Source organism: Myotis brandtii, unplaced genomic scaffold (assembly GCF_000412655.1).
Source record: "Myotis brandtii unplaced genomic scaffold, ASM41265v1 scaffold32, whole genome shotgun sequence".
NCBI classification, from domain to species: domain Eukaryota; kingdom Metazoa; phylum Chordata; class Mammalia; order Chiroptera; family Vespertilionidae; genus Myotis; species Myotis brandtii.
In genome coordinates this window covers 7,904,298-7,914,939 of record NW_005362269.1, presented here as the reverse complement: position 1 = coordinate 7,914,939, position 10,642 = coordinate 7,904,298, and the positions used below count along the sequence as shown (strand labels likewise).

The following is a 10,642-nucleotide window of genomic DNA, read 5'->3' as shown; positions in this document are numbered from 1 at the left end:
GAGGATTGTATAAAAAGGCTAGTCTTACATCTCTTTCAGCTTCAGATCATCTATGGTTCTCTGTTTGGAGATGTGCTCGCCCAGTAACTGGCATAAGGGCTCCTACAATTCATTTAGTGTTACCATGACAATGTAGAGAAGAAGAAAATAAAGATTAGAAACAATATGCATAGATTGTGAATATGGTTTCCAAAGGTAACTGAATAATGATTGATATTCTCTCTCCTCTTTCCTTCTTCTTCTTTCTCTTTTCCTCCTCCTTCTGCTCTCTCTTTCCCTTCTACAGATGCATCAGCAGCAGTTGGTCCTCTTCTGTTTTTCCCTGGTTTTGCTGGCATCACCCCTTATGGCCATATGGGAACTGGAGAAAGATGGTAACTAGACTCTCCTAAATATCTCATTTTGAAGATGATGATGCCAGAGCTTAGAGTAATTGAATGTCTTGCCTAAGGCCACAGGCTAGTACAAGAGATGGAACTGACTATAAACCAGTGGTGGGGAACTTCCAGCCCGCAGGCTGTATAAGGCCTGTGAAGTCATTTGGTCTGACCCTGCCAAGGCATTAGGAGTGAGTTAATTCAATGTTTGACCAAATATAGCAGGCTAATTTTTAAGTTGATAATTTTGTATGGCCTGTGAATGATGTTATAATTTCCAAATAGCCCTTGGCAGAAAAAAAGATTCATCACCCTTTCTCTAAACCCAGACCAATGTGACTCTAAACACCAGGCTCTTTACCCCTGTGACTCTCACAGCAGGCATCAAAATCATCTGGAAAGCATAAAAAAAATAGGTCACTGGGCCCATCACACAGTTCCCTAGTCAGCAACTGAGAATTTGCATTACTAACAGATTCTCAGGTGCTGCTGCTGATGGGGGGTTCCATGATTGTGGTTTGAGAACCACTGCATTAAGTGATTCTATTTAATTAATAATTGATGCCCAAATGAAGCTTTGATGTGACATCATCTTTGAAATACTGTATCCTAAGCCATTCCTCAAGTGTCAATTTAGATGCTGGTATTAGAGACCAAAGGCAAAGCCAAGGAGACAGACAGTCTGAAATATAGCTCTTGTATTTCTAACTTGTTGTAACCTTGCTTAGCCTCTTGGTCTCAACACCCTCCGCTATAAAATGGGAAGACTAACACCTACTTAACTGCCTCATAAGACTGTAAAATAGCTTTAAAAAAATACAAAGAGAATAAAATTTTCCATTGGTGAATTTCATGCAGTATAAACTAAGTCCCAAAATCCCCACAGAAAATTTTAAGACAGTCTCTCTGTGCAGTTGTCTGACCCTTTGGTCTGTGACTAACAATAACAACTAACACTGAGTTTACTGAGGCAGGCTTCTTTCATTTAATCCTCACAGCCAAATGAATCTATGATGTAGGTACTATTATTATTAACATTTTACAGAAGAGGAAACTGAGGGTCATAGTGATTAAGTATCTTCCTCCAAATCCTCCAGCCAGCTAGTGGGAGTAGGATCTCAGTCCTGGTCAGTCTTATTCCCTCTGAGACTAAAATTGCGCTGGAAGTTGTTTATCTCTACCAGTCCTTCAGCAGAGAGTCTTGTGCTGTTTGCATTCTTCCGTGTATCAAGGCCTTCTTCATCTGCCAGCTGATCAGAGGTTAATTACTAACAGCAGCCTGCCAGTTAACAAGTTGATGGCATCTATACAACTCTTTGCTTCTCTCTTCCATGACCTTGAGCCCAAGGGGAGCCCGGTACCCTGAGATCCTCTCAGCAGGCCTTTGCTGCTTTAAGCTAGGTTGTACTTCAGCAGTGCAGATGCCCAGAAAGTTCAAAAGACACAGTCCCAAAGTCTGTGTGGCTTACAGTATGTTTTTCCACGCTCTGTGCTCTCCAGTTTATGTTGTAGAATTAGACTGGTATCCTGACGCCCCTGGAGAAGTGGTGGTCCTCACCTGCGACACCCCTGAAGAAGACGGCATCTCGTGGACCTCGAACCAGAGCAATGAGGTCTTAGGCTCTGGCAAAACCTTGACCATCCAAGTCAAAGAGTTTGGAGATGCTGGCCAGTACACCTGTCACAAGGGAGGCGAGGTTCTCAGCCAGTCTCTCCTTCTGCTTCACAAAAAGGAAGATGGATTTTGGTCCACTGATATTTTAAAAGACCAGAAAGGTAATTCCATTCCCTTGGACAGCATCAGTTTTCTCCATAAGAAATACAAAAATTAAAAATTTTAAAGGCAAGACATGATCAGTATAGTTAATGCAGCAATCAAGTCCCTTACAGAAACCACTCAGAACCTGCATTGTCCTTTGCTTTGGTTTTCCTTTGCTAGACACTTTGGGTAATTTCATGTTGAAAGAGTTTCATGGTGAGTCTAGATCAGCGGTTCTCAACCTGTGGGTCGCGACCCCTTTGGCGGTCAAACGACCCTTTCACATGGGTCGCCTAAGACCATCCTGCATATCAGATATTTACATTACGATTCATAACAGTAGCAACATTACAGTTATGAAATAGCAACGAAAATAATTTTATGGTTGGGTCACAACACGAGGAACTGTATTTAAAGGGCCAGAAGGTTGAGAACCACTGGTCTAGATGCTTTTCCATAGGTTCTCTTTAAACAATGGTGCTTTTATAGAGAGGGTAATGGAAATTAACCAACATGAACAGTACATAACTCAGCACTGGAGTGATAGCCTTAAAATAATGAATACCCCCTCAATATGTAAGTTGTTATGCTCTGCAGAGTCAGCTACCAGTCCTCACTGAATTGCCTGCCAGGGGAGCAGCATCATTTTCCAATGAATTCAATGGAAGATTTTTTACTCTTATACCATTTGGTGGCCTGTGATTAAGCACAAACAAAATCTTTCTGGGAAACACACACACACAAAACAACAAAAAACAAAAACCTAAATACTTGTTCTTTTTCAATCCAGAACCCAAAAATAAGACCTTTCTAAAATGTGAAGCAAAGAATTATTCTGGACGTTTCACCTGCTGGTGGCTGACAGAAATCAATGATGATTTGAAATTCAGTGTCAAAAGTGGCAGAGGGTAAGTGAAACCACTCTGTTTTCTCAGTGTTTTGCTAGAACTACTATTTCATTAAGAAAATAAGGATGACCTAGTAATGCCTTTCAGTTAATGATAAGAGAGAAAACAAAGTCAAACCCATATTTTTTTCAATGACTCCTCCCTCCCTTGCCTAAGTTGGGGAAAGAACATGGATATTTAAGGTAATTGCCTGAACAAATGTATGCATTAGAACAGAATACTATCTGGGCCTGAGCATAGCCTCTGCTGTGTTTGAACTCACTCATCCAAATGGTCTGATGATGCCTCATTGAGGCTCATAGCACCATGGGGAGGGATAAAAGGAGAAATCGAAGCTACAGATGACTTGCCAAAATTGCACCTTGAATCAAAAATAGAAATAAGAGCTCTAGAGCATAAACCTTGCAAGCCCTGGAGTCGACTCCAAAACTCTGAGGCCTCTAGACATTTTCCCCAGGCAACCTGAACAACTTTTTCTTCTGCTAACACTGCTCATCTTAAGTTCACTCTTTGTCTTATACACTTGGACTTTTCCTAAGAAAGCAATTCCCAAGGATGTAGCACTGTGTTAGCCCAACATGTGACTTCACTCATAATCTAAGTTCCCAAACAATGTAGGAGAATGGAGCCAAACCTAGTTGATCAACCTGGCCTGGCCACTATGTACCTGAGGAACCTTGGGGTCTCACTTTTTCATCTTTAAAATGAAAATGCTTACTAAAGAAATGTTTACACAAGTGCACAAAGACGTAGATGCAAATATTCATTGGGATGTTTTCAGCAGGGGAAAGGTGAAATAAAGTGTGGTTTATTATACTCTTCGGCTTAATGTGCAGTCATCAAAATAACCCAACATATATGGTCTGTTGTGGATCATTCCTCATATGTTCAGATATGAAAAAGATGGTTACAAAACCATATATATATATATATCATTTGATCCTCATAAAAAATAAAATCTAGCCCTAGCTGGTTTGGCTCAATGGATAGAGCATCGGCCTGTGAACTGAAAGATCCCAGGTTTGATTCCGATCAAAAGCACATGCCTGGGTTGTGGGCTCGATCCCCAGTGGGGGACTTGCAGGAGGCAGCCGATCCATGATTCTCTCTCATCGTGGACGTTTCTATCTATCTCTCCCTCTTCCTTCCTCTCTGAAATTAATAAAAATATATTTTAAAAAATTAAAAAAATAAAATCTATGTGCATTTATATAGATGAAATGTGTGTATATGCATAAAAACATATGGCTATATAACTGCTTTGAATATTCACAGAAAAGGTTCTGGTGGGATACAACAAGATATAAATAATATTTATATTAGGGTTAAAAGGGGGATTGGGTTTAAAAGAGGTACCACATTTCCTTTATATGCATCTTTATCATTTTACTACTTTATAATTGCATGTATTGATTTTATAATTAAAATGGGAAAAATAAAATAAAAATGTTAATAAGGAGTTGTAACCAGGGGCTCTGGATCTAAATTTTCTGAATTCATGTTGGCCATGAACCTCCGTTTCCTCATCTGTAAAACTATAATAATAGAACATTTGTACTACCTCTGAAACATTTGCTGTCATGGGAGGGCAGTTCCTCACTGCCTGGGGATAAATCAAACCAGTTAGAGAAACTGTGACCTCAGAGAGTTACAACCACAGGAACTCGCCCACACCTGTGAGACACAGGATATGTCTGTCTTTGACTTCAGCTCCTCTGACCCCCGGGGAGTGACCTGTGGAGCAGCGACACGCTTGGCAGAGAGGATCAGAGTGGACCACAGGGAGTATTGGAAGTACACGGTGGAGTGTGAGGAGGGCAGTGCCTGCCCAGCCGCCGAGGAGAGGCTGCCCATTGAGGTCGTGCTGGATGCTGTTCACAGGCACAAGTATGAAAACTACACCAGCAGCTTCTTCATCAGGGACATCAGTGAGTGTACTTGAATATATATGCTTAATAGAGACAGATGCCATTCATTCACTGGAGTAAGGGGTTTACATGCATTATCTCTTTTATTCGACACCCCCCAAAAAGTACAATGAGATACTATTATCTATCTGCATTTTAAGGAAGGGGAAAATGAGTCTTCAAAAAGTTAAACAGCTTGTCTTAGATCTCACAGCTAGCAATTCAGACCCACATCTGCCCCACTAGAAAAAGCAGGCTCACCCTGGCTCATTTGGTTGAGGGCACATGCCAGACTCAATCCCTAGAGGGGGTGTGCAGGAGCAGCCAATTGATGGTTCTTTCTCATTGATGGTTTTTGTTTTTTTGTTTTTGTTTTCTCTCTCCCTCCCTCCTGCCTCCCTCCCTCTCTTTCTCTCTCTCCTCTCTCCTCAATTCCCTCTCTCTCTCTCTCTCTCTCTCTCTCTCTCTCTCTCTCTCTTTCTTCCTAACAATCAGTAAAAACATATTTGAAAAAAGAAAGTAAAAGCAGGCTCTTGGCTAAACTTCTGTTCTGCTCCCAGGGAGCTTCCATGAGGAATCCAAGAGCAGCCCCTTTGGCATGATAGTCCTATTCAGAACCAGCACTTTCCTACCAGCTGCAATTATTCCCCACCCACCTTTCTCAAGAATCTTAAAAGAGACTTCTTTATTGGAAAAAAAAACTGCTCCAAAATGGACATCAGTTTTTTAAATTGGCAGATGGAGATTTTTCATTTCCTTTACCATTTCTCCATTGAGAAAGTGTGAGAGAACCACAGAACGTACAGTAGCATTGGTAGAGAGACTGACCTTGGCCGGTTGGGGGAAGGTGGGGCCTAGTTCACAGAGGTTGACCAGGGAAGGTCTCACTGAGGAGGTAACATTTAGCTGAGTCCTAAAGGAATGGAGATGTCAGTGTGTTAAGAACAGAGGGAAGAATATTTGTGAAGCATCTGCTAGGAGCTGTGGTCTGTGGAGTGGTGCTGGGTGTAGGAGCCCAAGCACATTCCATAGAATGTCTTCCTCACCTCATGAGAAGAAGGTACACTACTTGGGGACAGTCTTTGGGACACTCACTGCTGTACTTCCCATGTGTAGCCCAGTGGCTGGGACACAATGGTTGCTCAGTTATTATTTATAGAAAGATTGGATGAATGAACAAATGAGCATAGAGATAATGTGACTGTAACTGCTATAGGACAAATCAGTGCCAGATGCCATGAAAAGATAAAAGACACTAAGTGGGAAATCTCTCACCTCATCCCCAGCAAAACTCAGCTCAGTTCTGAGTTGGGTGCAAAGAGAGGGCTTGACCTCAGAGAGGGTGGTCCTTCACTGATACCCCAGACAAGAGAGTCTTATTGTCTCTAACTTTCTTCTGAGCACTACGCAGAAGTGGTTCCCCCACCAAAGCCCATCTGATTGTCCATGGTAACAAGGATTCTGAGCCTCTCTCAGGGTCAGCCATAAAGGATGTGGCTGCCTTCCACAGGCACCAGAGTGAGTACCAGGAGTAAGGGAGTGTCACGTTTGCCAACCAAGTGCTCAGAGAAGTTAAGTAACTACGCTATGGACTCACAACTGGTCAAAGGTGAAAGTGGGATCAGAAGCCAGAACTACCTTGCTCGAAAGCCCCACCAGGGAAATAAAAGGTGTGTATCTTCTTCCACAGTCAAACCAGACCCACCCAAGAATCTGAAACTGAAGCCGTTAAAGGATTCCCGGCATGTGGAGGTCAGCTGGGAGTACCCCGACACTTGGAGCACCCCACATTCCTACTTCTCCCTGACATTTTCTCTTCAGATCCAGGGCAAGAACAAGAGAGAAAGGGTAAGATGTGATTCCGGTGCCAGACATGCTGTGATCAGGTTTATGCAGGCCCACAACAGGAAGGGGATGAATGATGATGACAACAGCTAATGTTTATTCAGCACTTTTTCTGTGCCTTTTTGTGTACATGTTTATCTCACTTAATCATCACAATAACTCTACAAAGACGGGCAGTAGTATTATCACCACTTCACTAGTGACAACACTAAAGCTCAGAAAGGTTAAGTGACTTGCCCAACGTCACCCAGCTAGGAAGTGACAGAACCAGGACATAAACTCAGACTGCTGGACACCAAAGCCATACACTTTCTATATGGTTAACCATTAATTCTTGCACTCAATTGATCCTGATATAGGAGAGCTGGACTCTGGGAACCGAAATGTATTATTTCAACTCAGTGAATATAATGGATGATATAACATTCATGCTATGTCTCACCCAAAACGTCTAACTCTTGGCTGTTCTACATATTGTGAAATTATTTTATTAAACAGAATGTCAGTATGTACACAGGCTAAATGATGGCTTTCCAATTTTCTTGCCTTGGCATCAATAACCCCAGGATCCTAGAGGCACTTTTATAGAGCTTTAGCCTCCTTGGATCCATTTTACTAGTAACATCACCAGATAAAGGCCTTATTCAGCATAGCATTTAGCATCTGATAGAAACTCAGTGATTCAGTCGCTCCCTAAGAATTTTTTTTGCAGGGCAAAGGGCTATTCTGGAGTCAATTCCAATAAATGTTATTTAAAATCTTCACATGTATCTTCCCTACTTAAGATCTGTATCATTAATGGGCAAGATTTACTGAGTGCTTTCTATATAGTTAGATTTTGCTAAGAGTTTTGCACAATTATTACCTTTTAACTTTTACAGCTCTGTGAGATAGGCTTTTTACTATCCCCCTTTTGTAAGTGAGGAAACTGAGACACAGAGAGCTTAAGACATTTTTCAGTGGTCACACAGCTAACAAGTAGCAACGTCTGACTTCGAACCACAAGTTTGTCTGATGAAAGGATCGAGAGTATGGTATTTCTGAATATCCACGGGACAATTAGAGAAATCTGTCCCAGTCCCAATATCGGCCTTGTACTGGGGTGAGTGCACATGGGCCTTCAAACAAAGCAGCTGTGCTAGAAAGAGGAAAGCTGGACCATTTTCATCCTCAGGACTTGCGAAGTAGAAAAACTGCATCTGTGTTTAGAGTGTCTGTCAGTAGGTGGCGCAAGTACTACACACTCCTCTGTGAATTACCCTACAACCAAGGTCTGCTTGCTTTGAGAAATATGCCCAGCCTACCTTGTGACTGTATTACCAAAGGTTTTCCTCTCTTTTGCAGAAAGATAGACTCTTGGAAGACAAGACCTCAGCCAAGGTCACGTGCCACAAGGATGCCTTGATCCGTGTGCAAGCCCGAGACCGCTACTATAGCTCATCCTGGAGCGAGTGGGCATCTGTCTCCTGCAGTTAGGTGAGCAAGCCTAGCCCAGACCTGCACACTCAGTGTACCAGGTTCAGGGAACTGGGGAGGGGAGATTCAGGAGAGGAAATAGAGGATCCCCAGCAATGTCACCAGAGTCAAAAACATACAGTTGCTCATTAACAGATGTTTATTTGATGTTCATGTTGTTCCAGGCACTATGCTAGGCTCCGGGATACTGCAGTAAACAGAACAGGCATAGGTCCTGCCCTTCTGGAGGGAAAGGCAAAGAAGAAAGAGAGGCAGCTAAGAGTCAGAGTAGGATGGTTGCAAGCTGTACCCAGGAATTAGAACCTCATCCAAAGGAGAACCTGGGGGACCGCTGGAGGGCTTTCAGCAAGGAAATGACATGATCAGATACCCTTTTAAGAAAACTTTGAAGAGAGTCTCTCGTGAGCAAGATTCCAGCCAAATCCCAGGCCACATAAGGAAGGGTTGGACCCTTCTGACATGGAACCCCACAACCCAATTGCCCAGATAATGTGATTTATGAAATATGAAAGGTCTGCTGCTGCCTTCTTATTCCTCATAGACTTTGGGCATTCTTTTTCAGGTTCTACTCCCAGGATGAAACCTTGGAGGAAAAAAGGAAGCCGTGCAAAGCTTTTAAGAGGCACGATGCACTAGACCCAAGAAGATATTTTCTACCTAATTTGTGTTTTTTTAAGTGTTTTGTTGTATTTATTTTATTGCAATGCTAACTGCCCAATGAAACAATCCGGTAATTTATTTATAGAGTTGCCAGCTAGCAGGCTGCAACTGCTATTTAGATATTTAAGTAATTTGTGTATTTAATAATTTATTATGGTATTTAACATTTTTGTGCCAAGATTTATATGTTTCACACTCTCATGACCTGATCCATAAGGAACGGGTCCTATTATGCAAAATGTGAATTTATGTGTCATTTATACTGACAACTTTTCCATCGAGGCTGCAAGTGCCTCCGTGTTATGGCAGCCAGTAAGAATGCAGAGTTCTGATGCCAGAACCATAATATACTTGTGATGGATGGATAATTAAATGGAGACTTGGAGACAAGAAGCTACTTGAGAAGGTCCTGGGAATATGTTAGTTCTCATGTCCAGGAAGAGTTACAATTCACGGCCACCTAAGCAAGTTAAATCTTTGGATGCCTGAATTTAGAAAGGGCTAAAATTCAAAAAAAAAAGAAAAGAAAAGAAAAGAAACTGAGCTTCATTCTGCCTCTGTGGCAATCCCCACCCATCTATCTGTAAGGTATAGGAGAGTGACACAGACATCACAAGTGTCTGAAAAGTAAAAAGATCTTATGATTGAAGAGGAAGAATAAGTGTGGTTATAGACAAGGCCATAAAAGTGTCAGAATTGCCAGTTGCTCCTCAGTAGCCATGCAAGAAAAGCAGACAGATGCAAAGAAACGATCAAGAACCGCTCAATGGTCGACATGAGTGACCCTGACACACGGATGTGAACAGAGTGCCGAACCATTAAGGTGCTACTTTTAAGTAATGAATGTGCTTTCTGTAAAGTGAGTCCATTTGTTTTCTGTTTACTTATTTATTTTTATATTCCAACTGTGAATAAAAATGTAACTTTTCTTTACAATATTATTTTGGGCTTGCTCAGCTGCCTTGGGTATCCTGTTCCAACATTTACCAGGGCTGCAATTCTTTCCCCCTACCATTGGAGAATGGCCCCTCCTTCCAGCAGCTTCACTTCCAGTTTTGCAGAGTTGTCCTTTCCCTTTATAGGATTCCCAGTCAGTGTCTTGCTGAGCTCAGGGACTGTCCCTGTCATCTGACCGTGAGGGACTCTGCAAGGACACTGAACTGTGCCATGCCCTCTTTAGGGGCTGGATGCTCTGGCTTCTTCCATCTCCTGTCCTGGAATCAACTCTCCTCATTTCCCAAGCATCAGGAAATAAAACCCCAACCTGGTAAAGCTATGAGCATTCCACCCCATAGGTCCAGCTCCTGTTTACAGAGGGTTTGCCATGTGTCTAGACATGTGCTCGCCCCTGGGGTTGAGGAGTTTCAAAAACCTCAGGCTACCTCCCCAAACAGTGCCCACCCCTGGCACAGCTTATAAGACAGGGATGAAAAGTTAACTTTAATACCAGTAAATGCTAAAAATGATTTGTATATGTGGTGTCCTGAGGTGAGAACAAAGGAGAAGGATCAGTGTGACCTAGAGTCACCCAAGAAGGCTCCACAGAGAAGAGAAGGTGCCCACTTTGGGCTCAATGGACAGAGCCTGCTCATTCCCCTTTGGTGCCTCCCATGGAAAAAGTAAGTGCTGGATTAGAAAGAATGGAATCCATTCTCTGCGTCTTCAAAAGCCAGGTGTGCACATCCGGGCTTCCTTGCAATGGCAAGGTAA

The 10,642-nt window shown here is 42.4% G+C and overlaps 1 protein-coding gene across 1 annotated transcript; it reads left to right on the top strand.

The window, feature by feature from the left end:
- Positions 1-286: 286 nt before the first annotated feature.
- Positions 287-8,944, top strand: IL12B (interleukin 12B). The gene is made up of 7 exons (XM_005870554.2): positions 287-374; positions 1,878-2,153; positions 2,927-3,044; positions 4,755-4,972; positions 6,642-6,799; positions 8,141-8,272; positions 8,835-8,944. The coding sequence occupies exons 1-6, from the start codon at positions 287-289 to the stop codon at positions 8,270-8,272; spliced, it is 990 nt and encodes a 329-aa protein (XP_005870616.1). The 3' UTR covers positions 8,835-8,944.
- The last annotated feature ends 1,698 nt before the right edge of the window (positions 8,945-10,642 follow it).

What these genes read in the sequence shown, in the direction of transcription:
- IL12B (XM_005870554.2), top strand. Translation starts at nt 287, where the DNA reads ATGCATCAGCAGCAGTTGGTCCTCTTCTGTTTTTCCCTGGTTTTGCTG. An exon ending in ATGGGAACTGGAGAAAGATG is followed by an intron (nt 375 to 1,877) that starts GTAACTAGACTC and finishes TGTGCTCTCCAG; the next exon opens with TTTATGTTGTAGAATTAGAC. An exon ending in CTTCTTCATCAGGGACATCA is followed by an intron (nt 4,973 to 6,641) that starts GTGAGTGTACTT and finishes CTTCTTCCACAG; the next exon opens with TCAAACCAGACCCACCCAAG.